We start from the raw sequence: 19,482 nt of genomic DNA, 5'->3' as shown, positions 1-19,482 counted from the left end.
CCTGTATGTATTTATCCACTGAATACAAACCTGCATGTATTTATCCACTGAATCTACAAACCTGTATGTATTTATCCACTGAATACAAACCTGCATATATTTATCCACTGAATACAAACCTGCATGTATTTATCCACTGAATCTACAAACCTGCATGTATTTATCCACTTAATCTACAAACCTGTATGTATTTATCCACTCAATACAAACCTGCATATATTTATCCACTGAATACAAACCTGCATGTATTTATCCACTGAATCTACAAACCTGCATGTATTTATCCACTGAATCTACAAACCTGTATGTATTTATCCACTCAATACAAACCTGCATGTATTTATACACTCAATACAAACCTGCATGTATTTATCCACTGAATCTACAAACCTGCATGTATTTATCCACTGAATCTACAAACCTGCATGTATTTATACACTGAATCTACAAACCTGCATGTATTTATACACTCAATACAAACCTGCATGTATTTATACACTCAATACAAACCTGCATATATTTATCCACTGAATCTACAAACCTGTATGTATTTATCCACTGAATCTACAAACCTGCATGTATTTATACACTCAATACAAACCTGCATGTATTTATCCACTGAATACAAACCTGTATGTATTTATCCACTGAATACAAACCTGTATGTATTTATCCACTCAGTACAAACCTGCATGTATTTATCCACGGAATCTACAAACCTCTCTCTCTCTCTCACACACACACACACACACAGACACACACATACTCTCTCTCTCTCTCCTTCTATTTCTCTCCAGCCAGGGAACACTGTGTGCAGGGAAAAGGAAGGCTTTTGATACAATCAATATCAATAGATTTGAGCTGTTTCACTTGGAGCTCTCCTGTGTGTGTCTGTGTGTGAGAGAGAGCGAGAGAGAAAGAGAGACATGATATAGCCTTGACTGACTGACTCACGGTTTCTCATGGTTACGCAATCAATCCTCTCTCTTCAGCACAACATTCTGCTCCTCCTCTCCTCTTCTCATAAGACCCTCACTCCTCTCTTTTCTTTTCTCCTCTTATTTTCTCTCTCTTCTGCTCCCTCTCTTCCTCTGCTCATTTCCCCCTCACTCCAATCTTCTATTTTCTTCTCTTCCCCCTTCTCTCATCTTATCTTCCCTGCTCTCCACTCTTCTTTTCATATCTATCATCCTCTCCTCTCCCCTTTCTTTTCCACTCCCCTTCTCCTCTTCTCCCCCCTTGTCCTCTTCCTCTCATTCCATAATCACCTCTCCCTGACATCTCATCTCAGGTTGTCTGTTTATCGTACTGCAGTATTTTCCCAGCCACTGATTCAAATCATTACCTTATCATGACCTTTTATGACATTATCCTTGTTGTTACATTGTCATTACCTTTTATTACATGGTCCTTGTTGTTACATTACCGCTGCACTTTCTTACATTATCCTTATTGTAACATTATCATTACATTTTATTACATGGTCCTTATTGTTACATTACCACTGCACTTTATTGCATTATCCTTATTGTAACATTGTCGTTACATTTTATTACATTATCCGTATTGTTACATTATCATTGTTGTAATTGCTGTTATTGTTATCATTGCATTATCAATTATTCTTTTTTACCTTCATTATCATGGCCTTCTTCAGTGTGTGCTAGCTGCTTCTAAACTAATCTCGTCCAGCAGCCAGCCGGCTCTCTGTCTGTCTATATGCAGGAGCAATTGAGCCTGAGGACGACTCTCTGTCTGTCTAAATGCAGGAGCAATTGAACTAGCTAGTAGCTTCTGATTGTTATTGTTTTTTGATTAGTAGCCCATTACCTTCTGCATGGTGGCCTCCAAGTTACATGAATCAGGCAAAGAGAGCCTCCTGATTTCTCCTTCTCCTGTCATTTTCCTGGTTAAAGACAGCATATTGCATCTCTTGTTTTCTAGTGCCGTCTTCTCCTCTCATCCATCCGGCCCTGTGTTTATAATATATTATTTTATTGTCATCATCAGCATCACTCTGACTGTCATTATGATTTTAAAGCACCCTCTTATGTCCCGAAGAGGTCTTCAGATCCTCTCTCATGCTATCTGCTGTATTATCATGGTAATCAACCTAATGTATTATAATGGACTTGGATTGCTGTTGTTAGTTCCTTGTTGATGAATGTAATGGGTGTTTTCCACATCACTGTCTGGTATGGAACCTGAAGCATTATGTATCCTGAACCGTGCTATAACTCCTATATAAATATATATACTATAAATTATAATTATATTACAATTAGCAATAAGGTCAGAGGAGGTGTGGTATATGGCCAATATACCAGCTAAGGGCTGTTCTTAATTAAGCATGACGCAACGCGGGGTGCCTAGATACAGCCTTTAGCTGTGGTATATTGGCCATATATCACAAATCCCAGAGGTGCCTTATTGCTATTATAAACTGGTTACCCACGTAATTAGAGCAGTAAAAATAAATGTTTTGTCATACGTTTGGTATACGGTCTGATATACCACGGCTGTCAGCCAATCAGCATTCATGGCTCGAACCACCCGGTTTATAATAATATTTACTCTGCGTTGCGTTGTGCCTAAGAACAGCCCTTAGCCATGTTATATTGGCCATATACCACACCCCCTCGCGCCGTAGTGCTTAAATATAGCACTATAACTCATATAGCTGATAAAACGATATATAATGATATTTTCACTCATGTGAAAACCAAGTTTATTCTGGTACCAGTCCAAGTGTTGGTTCCAGGATGTGAAACCAGAGTACTACCAGGAACAGTCACGTTAACGCGACGGTGCCAGTAGTTCATAAACAAAGGGACATGCATAAGCATCACTCTGCTGGGTCTGATAGGATCCCATTTAACAGTAGCCATGTGTGTGTTTCTGTATACAGTGCGGTGAGGGGTGGGTGTGTGCCGCTGCCCTGGCCTGGGCTGAAGGCAGAGGAGGTAGGATGCTGTGGCTCTCCCTGCTGTCTGTGGTGGTCCTGGGTTGTGTGACCCCGACCCAGACACACACTCACACACACACCCCGACGCCCACCTCCACACACACCCCTATGGTGGACAGCTCGGAGGAGGAGGTGGATGAACCGTGCTTCGAGCCGTGCACATGCGAGGTCAAAGAGGGCGTGTTGCACGTGCACTGTGATGGGCGGGGCTTCACTAACGCCAGCCAGGTGACTGCACTGCATTACCTTAATCTATTGTACTTTATATTATAATATACATACTGCAGTAGTATATTAATAAACAGCCCTGTTCTGCACTATACTGCATTACTGCACTAAATGTACTGTTTCTGTTTTGGCATATGTATATTTGTATATGATTAAATAAAGTCAAACAACCAATCAATCAATCAACCAATCAGGTGTCCCAGTCCTGGCTCCGCCCCTTCAAGCTCAACCTGCAGAGGAACTCCTTGAGGCGTCTCTATAGCAACGGCTTCCTGCACCATAGCAATGCCGTGGCGATAAACCTAGGCAACAACGCGCTGCAGGACATCCGTGCCGGGGCGTTTCATGGTCTGGGGACACTGAGACGCCTCTACCTCCACGAGAACAAGCTGGAGGTGTTCCGCAACGACACCTTCTCTGGCCTGGAGGCACTGGAGTACCTGCAGGTAGGCCTGACATCATTACTACCCATCAGAACCATCAATAAACACTGTGGTCAATCCTCATCAATAATCACTGTGATTAGTCCTCATCCATACTTACTGTGACAATGATAATCAATAAGTTATGTGGGATCTCCTGAGCCTGATGAGTTCCTGTTTGTGTCAAAATGTCACATTTGAACACTTTGACTTAACCTCTATCCCCTCTAACTACAGGCCGACTACAATGTCATCAAACGCATCGACAGCGGGGCGCTACGCTACCTGCATAAATTACGAGTGCTCATCCTCAACGACAACCTGATCCCTGCTCTGCCTCCTCACCTCTTCAGGTATCTACCTGCTTAATAATCCTGCACTATGTCCACATCATGGGTCTGTTTCTCACTCTGACCAAGGTGACTGTCTGACAAAGTTGTTTTCAATCACATTTATAACATGTATCAATCATGCTCCTTATTCTTCAATAACATGATCACCAATTCCATTTCCAATTTTTCGCAATGTGGAATTGAAATGGAATTGACCCCAGCCGTAATGATCCCTTCCACCCCCAGATCTGTGTCTCTGACCCACCTGGACCTGCGGGGGAACCGTCTGAAGAGCCTGGCCTACGCCGGGACCCTGGAGTACGTGGGCCGCAGCCTGATGGAGCTCCAGTTGGAGGAGAACCCCTGGATCTGTGGCTGTGAGGCTGTCCAGCTGCAGATCTGGCTGGGACACATCCCCTACACCGCAGTGGTGGGGGACATCACCTGCGAATACCCCTTCCACCTGCACGGGAAAGACCTGAGGGAGATACCACGCAAAGAACTGTGTGCCGGAGAGGTGGAGGGAGAGGGGGAGAAGGAGGGAGAGAGGGAGAAGCACGGAGGGGTACAGCCTCCTCAGCATCCGCCCTCTAACCCAAAAGCGAACCCCAACCCTGAGAGGCCCAGACCCACCAAGCCGTCCTCCATGGTTCACCATCAGAACACACATACCTCATCTTCGTCGACTTCATCATCGGCGGAGCGGAGGGGGAGAGAGAGGTCCCCTCGGCCCACTAAGCGTCCCCGGCCCTCCAGGACGCCCCCCACCCAGCGTAGCCTCCTCCCCAACCAGCCCCCTCCCATCGCAGGGTACCAGACTCGCCCCCCCATCCCCATCATATGTCCTCTAGGGTGCACCTGTAACCTCCACATCTCAGGTACAGTTTGGATGGGACTTCTTTGGCTCAGCAGGATGACATCATCACACACAGCAGGATGACTTCCTGCTAACAGATATAAACAACAAGATTTGAATTTGCCAAGACTGCTACTATTGTGCTCTTCACAATGTGGGCAAGCCACAAGGAACACAAACTAACAGGGACAATCATTGCACTATGCACCAGTGACAAATCTGAATAATGTTGTTGTCTGTAAACAGGAAGTCGCCCCATTGTGTCTGATGATGTCATACTGCTGAGACTAGCTTTGCATATGTGCTCAATGCAAAACACTTTGGACTGAAATGTATGAAAAGAGCTGTATAATAAATAATAAAGTTGATTCAGTATAATTGTTCCAGACCTAGGGTTGACAGTCAACTGTAAGGAGAGCGGCTTCCATAACGTCTCCCAGCTCACGCCACGCCCCCTCAACGGACGGAAGCTGTACCTCAGCGGCAACCTCATCCAGCGGATCTATAAATCAGATTTCTGGAATTTTTCCAGTCTGGATCTACTTCACCTGGGAAACAACCGGATCTCCTTTATTCAGGTTGTCATTAGCCAGAGGATCTCCTTTATTCAGGTTGTCATTAGCCAGAGGATCTCCTTTATTCAGGTTGTCATTAGCTAGAGAGGATCTCCTTAATTCAGGTTGTCATTAGCCAGAGGATCTCCTTTATTCAGGTTGTCATTAGCCAGAGGATCTCCATTATTCAGGTTGTCATTAGCCAGAGAGGATCTCCTTTATTCAGGTTGTCATTAGCCAGAGAGGATCTCCTTTATTCAGGTTGGCGTCAGCCAGAGAGGATCTCCTTTATTCAGGTTGTCGTTAGCCAGAGGATCTCCTTTATTCAGGTTGTCATTAGCCAGAGAGGATCTCCTTTATTCAGGTTGTCATTAGCCAGAGGATCTCCTTTATTCAGGTTGTCATTAGCCAGAGGGTCTCCTTTATTCAGGTTGTCATTAGCCAGAGGATCTCCTTTATTCAGGTTGTCATTAGCCAGAGAGGATCTCCTTTATTCAGGTTGTCATTAGCCAGAGAGGATCTCCTTTATTCAGGTTGTCATTAGCCAGAGAGGATCTCCTTTATTCAGGTTGTCGTTAGCCAGAGGATCTCCTTTATTCAGGTTGTCATTAGCAAGAGGAGCTCCTTTATTCAGGTTGTCATTAGCCAGAGGATCTCCTTTATTCAGGTTGTCATTAGCCAGAGAGGATCCAGAGAGGATCTCCTTTATTCAGGTTGTCATTAGCCAGAGAGGATCTCCTTTATTCAGGTTGTCGTTAGCCAGAGGATCTCCTTTATTCAGGTTGTCATTAGCCAGAGAGGATCTCCTTTATTCAGGTTGTCATTAGCCAGAGGATCCCCTTTATTCAGGTTGTCATTAGCCAGAGGATCTCCTTTATTCAGGTTGTCATTAGCCAGAGGATCTCCTTTATTCAGGTTGTCATTAGCTAGAGAGGATCTCCTTAATTCAGGTTGTCATTAGCCAGAGGATCTCCTTTATTCAGGTTGTCATTAGCCAGAGGATCTCCATTATTCAGGTTGTCATTAGCCAGAGAGGATCTCCTTTATTCAGGTTGGCGTCAGCCAGAGAGGATCTCCTTTATTCAGGTTGTCATTAGCCAGAGAGGATCTCCTTTATTCAGGTTGGCGTCAGCCAGAGAGGATCTCCTTTATTCAGGTTGTCGTTAGCCAGAGGATCTCCTTTATTCAGGTTGTCATTAGCCAGAGAGGATCTCCTTTATTCAGGTTGTCATTAGCCAGAGGATCTCCTTTATTCAGGTTGTCATTAGCCAGAGGATCTCCTTTATTCAGGTTGTCATTAGCCAGAGAGGATCTCCTTTATTCAGGTTGTCATTAGCCAGAGAGGATCTCCTTTATTCAGGTTGTCATTAGCCAGAGGATCTCCTTTATTCAGGTTGGCGTCAGCCAGAGAGGATCTCCTTTATTCAGGTTGTCGTTAGCCAGAGAGGATCTCCTTTATTCAGGTTGTCATTAGCCAGAGAGGATCTCCTTTATTCAGGTTGTCGTTAGCCAGAGAGGATCTCCTTTATTCAGGTTGGCGTCAGCCAGAGAGGATCTCCTTTATTCAGGTTGTCATTAGCCAGAGAGGATCTCCTTTATTCAGGTTGTCGTTAGCCAGAGGATCTCCTTTATTCAGGTTTAGGCGTAGGATCTCCTAGGGTTCAGATTGTCTTTAGCCTGAGGCGTCATACACGGGGAGCACTGATGGCCAAGTTTGATATCTATGCTTTAAATATTCGTAAAAAAACAAAACATTAGGCCTATAACCTGGATTTCAGCGTACACATGGATAAAATTGAGGGGCCCTGTGGCACAATGGACACGAAGCTCCTGCATTTACCTTCTCTTTCTCTCTCGCTCTCTTTCTCTTTCTCTGTCCCTCTCTCTCTCTCTCTCTTTCTGTCTCTCTCTGTCCCTGTCTCTCTCTGTCCCTCTCTCTCTCTGTCCCTGTCTCTCTCCCCTCTCTCTCTTTCTCTCTGTCTGGTTCTCCAGGAGGGAGCGTTCTCCAGCCTGCCGACCCTGAGGAGTCTCTACCTGAACGGCAACAACCTGCAGAGGCTTAGCCCACACATGTTCCTGGGTCTACTTAACCTCAGGTAGGACTGACTGCCACACACACACACTCACTCACACACACACACTCACACACACACGTTCCTGGGTACTGTATGATCATGTTTCCTTGTAGGTACCTGTATTTCGAGTACAATGAGATCGGTGTGGTGGAAGCGGGAGCGTTCAGCCCCATGCCGTCTCTCCAGCTGCTCTTCCTCAACGCCAACCTGCTGAGGTCACTTCCTGTCGGAGTGTTCCAGGTCATCTCCCTCTCCCGCCTCAACCTCCGCAACAACCACTTCCTCAGCCTGCCTGTCGAGGGGGTGTTAGAGCACCTCACTGGACTGGTGCAGGTAGGAGGAAGGGATGGGGAGGGGTGTTTGTAGGGGGTTAAGGGTGTGTGCAGACGAGGTGTGTGTAGTGGGGCGGTGTGTATTGGTATAGGTGTGTGTGTGTAACGTGTATGGGCACAGGTGTGTCTGTCAGTCTGTCTGTGGAGGGGATTATAGAGCATCTAACTGGACTAGTCAGATGTTCCTCATTTTGTATGGCACCAATCACATTTCTATGGACACAGATGGATATAAAGCTTTTCTCATCATCTCCTCCCAGGTGGACCTGCAGCAGAACCCATGGGAGTGCAGGTGTGATGCGGCCCCTCTGAAGCGCTGGCTGGAGGGCCTGAGTGCGGTGGTGGTGGTGGGGGAGGTGGTCTGTCACTCACCAGAAGAGACCACAGGTACTGGGGCTAAGGCTCATGGCAGCACAGTTAACATTCTAATAAACAGCATGAGCTGGCGCACACCCAGAGAACCTTATTTTGTGTAGAGGTGCTGACTAACGGCGAATAAACTGTAAGCTATGAAAATAAATAAAGAGAGGGGCACACTCTATATACATATAAACTCCCAGTAATTTATTGGGTAAAACAGCAACATCTGAAGGCTACCGAACGTCTGCCGAAACATTGGTGTTTTACCCAATAAATGACTGGGAGTTTATATACTATATATATATAGAGTGTGCGGTTCTTTATTTATTTATATAGCACAGTTAACATTACCATACCATTCACCATTCCTCTCCCCTTGACACTTCCCACACTTCCCAGGTGTAAAGGAGTGTCTATGTGAATTCATTAATCGGGCACCACTTGTTTGTTCTGAGTCAGCAAGAAACTATCATTTAGCAACAAGGGATAAATACAACTTGTCACATAATTCTATCTGAAGGCAATTGAGTACTGTTAAATGGCAAGGCAATGCATTCGTGGAGAAGAGTAGATACTTTATAAACAACAGATTTATTAGGAAATAACCAGGATCATGTGCTGAATGTAAAGGATGAATGAATAATAAAGATTTTGGCATAATGCTAAATGAAAGGAAGGGGAAAAGTGTGGGGTATTTCCATAGTATTTGATTAAATGGAAAAAAGACTATGAATAGAGACAGGAATTTTCAGTGGAAAGACAGCCAATAATAACAGATACAAAAGTAACAAACGCAGAGTGCATGCTCACATTCAAATCTGGGAAGATGAGATCGAGCTGGACAACTCTCTTACATATCTGAGTGCCGCGCATAAGAAATACAAGTCTGTGCTGAGATGCACTAGATTGATCTATACTAGAGTTTGCCCAGTTAGTTTACACCAGGGGTGTCAAACTCTTTCCATGTACGGCGTAGTGTCTGCTGGTGAGGATAGTTCCTTACTAATCAGTGACCTTAATTCATCAATCAAGTACAAGGGAGGAGCGAAAGCCCTCAGACACTCGGCCCTCCTTGGAATTAGTTTAACACCTGTGGTTTACACTATCAGCGTTTCCTTCTACTGTGGGAATTGTGATCGAAACAACATACTATTAGCCGCTTTCAATGAAACATACCAAAAACACAAGAGTTAGTATGTGATTTTGATTTAAGCAGAGCGCATCGGAGGAGGATTTTATTGCATTGACAGACACGAGCGTTCGCGAGAAGATGTGTTCGTTTTGAGATCAATGCGTGTAGCCGCGTGTGCACATTTGTTCATATTCTATGCACGTTTCTGAGTTATTAGCTAATTTCTTGTCAGCAATGGGGGAGTGATTGCTTCCTACAAGACTACAAAACATGTACATTTCTAGCCAACGCTGAAAAGCGAGTCCGGTAAAGAGCTTTTTTATATCTTAAAGGGACAGTGTTGTATTTTGAGACCGGCTTGAATAAGCTAAACTAAGCTTAAGCTAAGAAGCCAATAGGCTTGTCTGACTCTCTGTAGTGATAATGGTGTGGGAATAATAATGCATAATAATGCATTGCATTGTGGTGTCTTGCACCATACAACACAATACAACAACATTTTCAGTCACATACACAATATGACCAAAAGTATGTGGGCACCTGCTCGTCGAATGTCAAATTCCAAAATCATGGGCATTAATATGGAGTCTGTCCCCCCTTTGCTGCTATAACAGCCTCTACTCATCTGGGAAGGGGGGACATTGCTTCTGCTTCCATTCAGCAACAAGAGCATTAGTAAGGTTGGGCACTGATGTTGGGCGTTTAGGCCCGGCTCGCAGTTGGCGTTCCAATTCATCCCAAAGGTGTTCGATGGGGTTGAGGTCAGGGCTCTGTGCAGGTCAGTCAAGTTCTTCTACTCCGATCTCGACAAACCATTTCTGCATGGACCTCGCTTCGTGCACGGTGGCATTGTCATGCTGAAACAGGAAAGGGCCTTCCCCAAACTGTTGCCACATAGTCAGAAGCATAGAATTGTCTAGAATGTCATTGTATGCTGTAGCGTTAAGATTTCCCTTCACTATAAATAAGGGGCCTAGCCCAAACAATGAAAAACAGCCCCAGATCATTATTTATCCTCCACCAAACTTAACAGTTGGCACTATGCATTCAGGCTGGCAGCGTTCTCCTGGCATCCGCCAATACCAGATTCGTCCATCGGACTGCCAGGTGATGAAGCGTGATTCATTACTCCAGAGAATGCGTTTCCACTGCTCCAGAGTCCAATGGAGGCAAGCTTTACACCACTCCATCTGAAGCTTGGCATCGCGCATGATGATCTTAGGCTTGTGTGTGGCTACTCGGCAATGAAAACCCATTTCATGACGCTCCCGACGAACAGTTATTGTGCTGACTTTGCTTCCAGAGGCAGTTGAACTCGGGAGTGAGTGTTGCAAACAAGGACAGATGATTTTTACGTGCACTCAGCGGTCCCGTTCTGTGAGCTTGTGTGGCCTAGCACTTTGCAGCTGAGCCATTGTTGCTCCTAGACGTTTCCACTTCACAATAACAGCACTTACAGTTGACCGGGGCTGACTTGTTGGAAAGGTGGCATCCTATGACGGTGCCACGTTGAAAGTCACTGAGCTCTTCAGTAAGGAGATTGCATGACTGTGTGCTCGATTTTATACACCTGTCAGCAACGGGTGTGGCTGAAATAGCCAAATCCATTAATTTGTAGGGTTGTCCACATACTTTTGTATATATAGTGTACTTCTCTGAAGGATAAGTGGCTAAAAAGGTGAATGTTTTCAAAAGTCTCATGGAATGTATGCCTACATTGAACACTACACATTGGCTGCTACTGTAGGCTGTATCATGGTAATGGTGCCGGAGGGGATGGCTGCCGTTTTTTGGGCTCCTAACCAATTGTGCTTTTTTGTGTTTTTTTTCTCTCGCATTGTTCGCTTATTTTGTACATCATGTTTCTGCTACCGTCTCTTATAACCGAAAATATCTTCTGGGCATCAGAACAGCGATTACTCACCTCGAACTGGACAAAGATTTTTTCTTTAATGAGTCTGACGTGAAGGATATACTCCCGGACCAGGTCCAAATCCCCGTCATTCGCATGAAGAAAAGACGGAGATACAGGGGGCACAGATCCAGGTGCCTTGTGAGAATTCGTTGGCGAGTGGGTAACCCGCCTCTACCATCCGTTCTATTGGCCAACGTGCAATAACTAGAGAATAAACTGGATGAGCTCCGTTCGAGACTATCCTACCAACGGGACATTAAAAACGGGAATATCTTATGTCTCACAGAGTCGTGGCTGAACGACGACACGGAAATTATACAGTTGGCTAGGTTTTCTGCGCATCGGCAGGACAGAACAGCTACGTCCGGTAAGACGAGGGGTGGGGGTGTGTCTATTTGTCAATAACAGCTGGTGCGCGATGTCTAATATTACGGAAGTCTCGAGGTATTGCTCGCCTGAGGTAGAGTACCTCATGATAAGCTGTAGACCACAGTATCTACCAGGAGATACTTTCATCTATATTTTTCGTAGCCATCTATTTAGCACCACAAACCGATGCTGACCCTAAGACCACACTCAACGAGCTGTATAAGGCAGTCTTGAAGAGGGTGCGACAACGCCTTTTCCCCCTTAGGAGACTGAAAAGATTTGGCATGGGTCCCCAGATCCTCAAAAGGTTCTACATCTGCACCATCGAGAGCATCCTTACCGGTTGCATCACCGCCTGGTATGGCAACTGCTCGTCATCCGACCGTAAAGCGCTACAGAGGGTAGTGCGTACGGCCCAGTACATCACTGGGGCCAAGCTTCCTGCCATCCAGGACCTATAGACTAGGTGATGTCAGAGGAAGGCCCCAAAAATTGTCAAACACTCAAGTCACCCAAGTCATAGACTGTTCTCTCTGCTACTGCATGGCAAGAGGTACCAGAGTGCCAAGTCTAGGTCCAAAAGGCTCCATAACAGCTTCTACCCCCAAGTCATTAGACTACTGAACAATTAATGAAATGGCCACCCGGATTATTTGCATTAACACCCCCTCCCCCCCCTTCTTTGTACACTGCTGCTACTCACTGTTTATTATCTATGCATAGTCACTTTACCCCTACCTACATGTACAAATTACCTCAACTAACCTGTACCCCCGCACATTGACTCTGTACCTCCTGTTTATAGCCTCGTTATTTTATTGTGTTACTATAAAAAAAAAAATATTACTACTTTCTTAAACTCCATTGTTGGTTAAGGGCTTGTCAGTAAGCATTTCACGGTAAGGTCTACTACACCTGTTGTATTCGGCACATGACAAATTTGATTTGATTTGATATCATGTAACATTTATAAGTCCTCTAGCTATAACAAACATAACCACACCATGGGACTACAGAATCCAAGTGTGGGACTATAAGATATGGGAGGTGGCTCCTATAATTATTATATAAATAAGTGTCTAAATCAAAAGTCAAATCTAGTCTCTAGACAGGCTTAGGGAGATGTCAGCATTAGTGGGACATCAGGTGTAGTGGTACATGTGTGTTGGAGGGTACTGTACTATGGTAATTTTGCAACCCAATCACAACTAATGCTTTTGGGTTGTTGCTGAATGTGTTTGTGAACGACATTTTTTGGGGGGTTAGTGTGACATCATTGTAGTGGGTGTGGTCAGTTTTCCTAGATGGGGTGACCTGTTGAAACTCATTTGAAACCAACCTGTCAATTATTTTTCAACAATCTATCTTTTGGTGTTAAAATGAATAGTTATTGGTGGTGTTTTAAAATATAACTACTCATGTAAACTGTTATTATATTTTATGAAATCAGATTTATAGTACTGTCCCACTTCCCTTGAATGGTGTTTGAATAGTGGGACAGGGACCTTTTCAGCTATACAAATGCACAAAATGAACTTTTAATCAATTCAAATGTATTTTCCATCGTTAGATATTCTAAAATACATATATATATATATCACATTTACATAATTATTCAGAGCCTTTACTCAGTATTGAGCAAAAGGGGGGAGGGCACCTGCTGGGAACTTGCTGTGAATGTGGCCCCCCTCTTCTTGTGTTCTCTGGCCCGTGAAGGGAGGTCCTTGCGTATCTTCAATGTGGTTGATGTCTGGCATGGATGTGTGAAGTTGACGCTCCTCTACACAGGTGTGCAGTGTAGGTGAATGCATGGGGCTCTTCCACTGTTGTTCCTATATTTGTTTGGTTTGTTGCTCTTCAGCGACTTAAAGAAAGTGCCTTTCTTTTCATTGTGTATCTTTGTTGTAGGTACAGACCTTCGCTCTCTTTCCCTGGACCTCCTCTGTCCAGACCTGGACACCCACCAGGCCACGGTGGAGAACCAGGAGGAGTGGAACAGCTCCACAGCCCCAGATGGTGATTTCTCTCTGGGCTACCCTGTGCCAGGCCATGGCCCCCTGGGTCCCCTCCCTAAGACTTCCATCCCTCTGTCGGTGTTGGTGCTCAGCCTGCTGGTGCTGTTCGTGTCGGCGTTCTTTGCGGCAGCGGCGCTGATCGCCTATGCCCTGAGGAGGCGGGACAAGCTGCCGTTTCGGCGGCAGGGAGAGGTGGATCTGGCCGGGATCCAGATGGAATGTGGGATTTTCACCGAGCAGCAGCACCACAGGTTACCGGTACCGAAGACCCCTCCTCCTCCTCTGTCTGCCTTGCAGCATAGCCTCGTCTACGATAGCATCCTCCCCGCCGACCCTGGCCCTAACCCTAACCTCAGTCCCTCAACACACATGTGCAGTAGCCCAGTCTATAAGAATGAGGATGATTCAGTGGTGAAGCAGCAATGGCAACAACAGCAGCAGTTCTCTGCTTCTAAAGAGAAAGGTAACGTGGGAAGATACCGCTCGGGTGGGGAGAGAGAGAGCGAAGGACACTATCGTTTGGTGGCAGAGAGAGAGAGAGAGTGGAACATGGAGGTGTCCCCCCCCCCCATCAGTACCGTTGCCGGGGCAGTGGGACCCCCTCTTTCAGATCTCCGCGGAAACGGGACCCTCTGCCCAACAGTCATAGACAGCCAGGGCCCCACCCCCAAGGTGGGATTGGTTGACTGCCTCTTTGGGATCCCTGGAATGTCCGCCGCAGTCCCAGAGTTCCGAGACCTGCCGGACAGGTATACACGTCCCCCACCACCCCGCTATCCCCACCCTCCACAACCCCCCCAGCCCCCCGAACCCAAAGAGGAAACTAGACCCAGCCAATCCCTCGTGGTTACTACAATGACAGCGTGCGCTGGGCCAAGTAGTAGTAATCAGAGCCAGAACTCAGAGTTTCCGCGAGAGTTGAGAATGAGACTCAGTACCAAGCCGGATTACATGGAAGTCCTGGACAGATCTTATCAGTTCTAATAGATGTTCTAATGTTACTATGGAACCGCTGGCGATGACAATAAATGACTCCTGTAATATGTCATGTCTTGAACATGTTGATATGCAGAGGTAAACCTGTGGGTGGCGAGAGCTGTTAGGACTAGGATGAAGTTACCCTTAGATGAGGCTTTGTAAAGGATAAGCTGATCCTAGATCAGTGCCTGAGACTAGCAATTATTTTTTGTACCGTTGACTAAATACTCAGTATCAGGCTTTTTTTATTCCCAGCATCACAAAGCAAGACAATGTGGTGTGTGTGTGTGTGTGTGTGTGTGTGTGTGTGTGTGTGTGTGTGTGTGTGTGTGTGTGTGTGTGTGTGTGTGTGTGTGTGTGTGTGTGTGTGTGTGTGTGTGTGTGTGTGTGTGTGTGTGTGTGTGTGTTCATGTTAAACAATGTGGTGTGTGTGTGTTCATGTTAGACAATATAGTGGGTGTGTGTGTGTTCATGTTTGCTCTCTAAAGACCTGCTGATGAGACACTCAGTTGCTCTGCCTCTCCAAAAACATCACGAAACACAGTGAGAGAGAAAGAGAGACTGAGACACAGGGAGGAGTCAGGTATGAATTGGTAAAGAGAGGGGAGTGTAAACACAGAGTCCCAGTCTGACGGTCATCTAATGTAGCATGAACACTTTCCATATGAAAAGAATGTGGAAGAGGTGTTAAAGTGTGTTTACGCTGGACACTACATCCCTGGTATTAGTGTCACTGTGTCTGAGTGTTACTGTGGACCACAGGATGCTGGTGGTACCTTCACTGAGGAGGACGGGCTCATTGTAATGGCTGGAACAGAATAATGGAATGGTATCAAACATGTGTTGGGTACCATTCCATTCACGCCGTCCCAGCCATTATTATGAGCCTCCTGCGGCGTGGAAAGAGGGAGAGAGAGATATGACACAGTCAAGTGCCTTAGCAACTAGCAGACAGACCTGGGTCTAATACACATGTCCGATACGTTCAAAAAAGTGCTTGAGATGAGTTTGGATTTAGCTTACACACTTATGGGGCTATTCCGTTGGTGCCACAGTTGTACTGGGCAAACTAACTCAAGGGCAGCTCAAGTACAGTATTTTAATGTATTTGACACACGTATTTGACCAGTGGTCAAGTGGTCAAGGCTTATTTTTCTATGAACACAGATCTTTTTATCTAAACAGAGGTTTGAATACTAATGGTTGGGACTCAGAGCTACTCTGGGAAATTGAGGGCCCTATTCAATCAAAAGCTGAAACAGTATTTCCCGGATTATAGTCAAAAGTAGCCTTCCTCATGTGAAGAGACAGAGGAGTATATTTGCATATGTAAGAGTTTATTTGTGTTTGTATATTTGCAGTTCCTGAATAGGACATTTCCTGAATAGGTTCTCAGGTGTAATATAAGGACCTTCGGGATACAAGAGAACCATGAGATACAGCTATAAACTCCTAAAGGGGATGCTGACTTAACTACTTTCATCGGACAACGACAGTCAAGTCACTTCATTGGATTTAAAATGGGAAAAAGAACAGAAAACCAGGACGAAGCGTTTCGACACGGGAAAGACACTTCTATGAAATATCGATTATCTTTTAAAGGAGGTACCTTTTTATGCTTTTATCTCCTACAAATATTAGAGGAAATTGTGAATATATTTATTCTTAGTTTCTTGTGTGTTGGAGCTTTGCTACTGTATGGGATCATATTATATCAGTGTATAGCAGAGATGGCCAATCCTCCTCCTGGAGAGATACAGGGTGGTTTCCACTGGTTACCACAGCCACAAAGTCAAGATTGGCCGCATATAAAAAATATATGGGATTTTTTGTTGGCTTTTTGGTCTTAATTTAAGGTTAGGGTAAGGCTAACAGGTTAACAGTGTGGTTCTTGTTAGGATTAAGATTATTGTTAGGTTTAAAATCAAATTTTAAGAAGATACATTTTTGAAATAGAGTTTAACCATAATTATGACTTTGTGGCTGTGAAAGCTAGTAACAGCCATACTCGAGCTCCAGCCCAACATAAACACTCCTCATGTTAGCGATGAAACGCAGCTTGTTGAGAGGGTATCTCTGCAGGAGGAAGTTTGGCCAGCCCTGTTGTAAAGGACAATTCTGCATCTGGTTTATCCTTCTCTACACTGACCACATAATATATACAATAAAGGGTGCTACTCTAAAACCATGGCCTGAATTACACTGTGCCACACACACACACACACACACACACACACACACACACACACACACACACACACACACACACACACACACACACACACACACACACACACACACACACACACACACACACACAGGCCTAGAGCAGGCTTTTTCATTGCTGTTTATGTAGTATGTCACTCACACAGTCATACACACACATGCCCCGCTGTCCTCTAATGATGCATGAAGGCAGTATTTTGAGGTATGAAGTCTATAAACAGTGTTAAACAAAAAGAGAGAGAATAAAAAAAGCGTAACAGAGAGAAGAAAGAGAGAGGCCTTAGGACATGAAACACTGAATGATATAGATAGTCTCTAATAGCGTGAAATATGCCGTATTAATGGTAGCAAATCTATACAATCTATTTGTGAGGAGAACATCTTAGACTGTGGAGCCTAGGGGCGGTAAGTAGTGAGGTGCCATGTGGTGAATTCATTTGGTCTTTGAGGTCTCTGCCGCCTGCTGTTCCTCTAACTGCCACAGGAGGGAGACCAACAATCTGCTATTAGAGCCACAGTTAAAGGTATCGCAACACAAATGCACATACACACACGTCTAAGGTGGAGACATCGAAGGATGGGTTCATACCTTTCCATTTAGTCCATTTCAGCCTATGAGCCTGTCTTCCTCTCCTTCATTCTCTCTGCACACACATACAAACAACCCACCGGCCACAGATGTCAGTTCAACGTCTACTTTTGATTTACATAATGTGAAATCAACAAAAAAATGTCCCCATATCATTGGATTTAGGTGAAAAGTTGGGTGAAAAAAAGACAATGTCCTTGCGTTGACTTTTTGCAAATCCAATCCGTTTCCACGTTGATTCCATGTCATCACATAGATTGTTCTGGTTGAAATGACGTGAAAACAACGTTGATTTGACCAGTCTTTTCCCAGTGGGAAACCATACATCATGTCATTATGTAAAATAAATACATTCAAGCACTGAAGGTAAGTCAGATTGACTCAACTTTGTATTTCCTTTTCTAATAGACAATGGACACACGCCCACGCATACATTGCAAAGCAGGACATAAACATCAAGTGTATTTTACACTATCTCAACATCTCTGCACATTCAAGATTTATATCCCTCTTTCTGCCTGCTAGAGATCTTATCGGATCTGCTGTCAATCCACTGCACCTCCGGGACCAGGCCATCTAGAATCTTGTCACCAGCATAACTTGTCATTTAAAACATTGTTTCTGTGTTTAATAATCCCTAATGCACAGAAGGACACTAACCATAAACCAGCGCTTCATATCATACAAAACCTGACACATTGAAACAATGTTTCTGAAAGGACATGGCATCAATTATCATTTTAGCAATACCTCTGTTGTGTATGGGTGACACACACATGCACCGAATACAACTCACCACACATGTAATCAGGCTAGATGTAAATATATGCACCAACTGGTTTCTGTTCTTTTAAGAGGGACACCTGAGTAAACATATGTTCTGAGACAAAAACAGAATGACAGAGTGATGTAGAGAGACAGACATAGATATAGAGAGACGGACAGTGATATAGAGAGACAGACAGAGTGATATAGAGAGATGGACAGAGTGAAATAGACAGATAGATTGATATAGAGAGACAGACAGATTGATATAGAGAGACAGACAGTGATATAGAGAGACGGACAGTGATATAGAGAGACGGACAGTGATATAGAGAGATGGACAGAGTGACATAGACAGACAGATTGATATAGAGAGATGGACATAGTGATATAGACAGACAGATTGATATAGAGAGACAGACAGAGAGACAGACAGAGTGACATAGACAGACAGGGTGATATAGACAGACAGATTGATATAGAGAGACAGACAGTGATATAGAGAGATGGACAGAGTTATATAGACAGAAGGGTCATCAGAAGGGTCTAGTATCCACTCTCTTTTCTAAATGTCTCTCTCTCTCTCCTAGTGATCATTTTTACATTGCCTCAGTCCACATTGCCACACACACACACACACACACACACACACACACACACACACACACACACACACACACACACACACACACACACACACACACACACACACTCAGGTTTAAAATGTCATTTCAATGTAGGCCTAATCTCAGTAACCCAGAACTAAAATCTCTGCAATTTGGTCCGATCCATCTGCAGAGGATGCAGCATTCAAAGACTTGTCCTCTATATGTGGACCTGACCTCTCATGTTATATTGCTTGTTTTTATTTTTGTTTTTTTAAGCACTGAGATTCCTATCATGAAAATCACATAGAAGATGAATCAATTATTATTAGATGTTTCCTCGTCTGTCGATGAGAGAGGCCTATCTAAATGGCCTATTAAAATTAAAATGTTAATATTAAAATTACTATTGCATTTATTGTATCACGCATGACTGTAAGTCACTTTGGATAAAAACGTCTGCTAAATGGCATATATTGTTATATTATATATATTATTGAAATCTGTTAATTTATTAAAGTCTGTGGGGAATGCACATTACAGTTTGATGAGATTCCTCTGAGTGAGTAGCAGAAACACAAAACAAGCAAAAGCAACCCTCAAGCATGGGTGAAGGAGTCTGATATAACCTACAAATCCCATTCTAATTAAAGCTGCAATATGTAACATTTTGGGTGACCCAATCAAATTCACATAGAAATGTGTGTTGTATATCTGTCATTATCATTGAAAGCAAGTCTAAGATGCAGTAGATCTGTTCTATG

General features: G+C 44.3%; 1 protein-coding gene across 1 annotated transcript; it reads left to right on the top strand.

Annotated features, from left to right (window-relative positions):
* Positions 1-3,073: 3,073 nt before the first annotated feature.
* LOC120050781 (SLIT and NTRK-like protein 3) lies at positions 3,074-14,658 on the top strand. Its single transcript, XM_038997333.1, has 11 exons — positions 3,074-3,193; positions 3,388-3,639; positions 3,853-3,968; positions 4,194-4,825; positions 5,191-5,381; positions 7,350-7,453; positions 7,546-7,765; positions 8,025-8,151; positions 13,449-14,018; positions 14,199-14,304; positions 14,628-14,658. Exons 1-11 carry the CDS (start codon positions 3,074-3,076, stop codon positions 14,656-14,658), a joined length of 2,469 nt encoding a protein of 822 aa, XP_038853261.1.
* The last annotated feature ends 4,824 nt before the right edge of the window (positions 14,659-19,482 follow it).

This window comes from Salvelinus namaycush, chromosome 7 (genome assembly GCF_016432855.1).
Source record: "Salvelinus namaycush isolate Seneca chromosome 7, SaNama_1.0, whole genome shotgun sequence".
NCBI classification, from domain to species: domain Eukaryota; kingdom Metazoa; phylum Chordata; class Actinopteri; order Salmoniformes; family Salmonidae; genus Salvelinus; species Salvelinus namaycush.
This window is presented reverse-complemented; position numbering and strand designations above follow the sequence as displayed.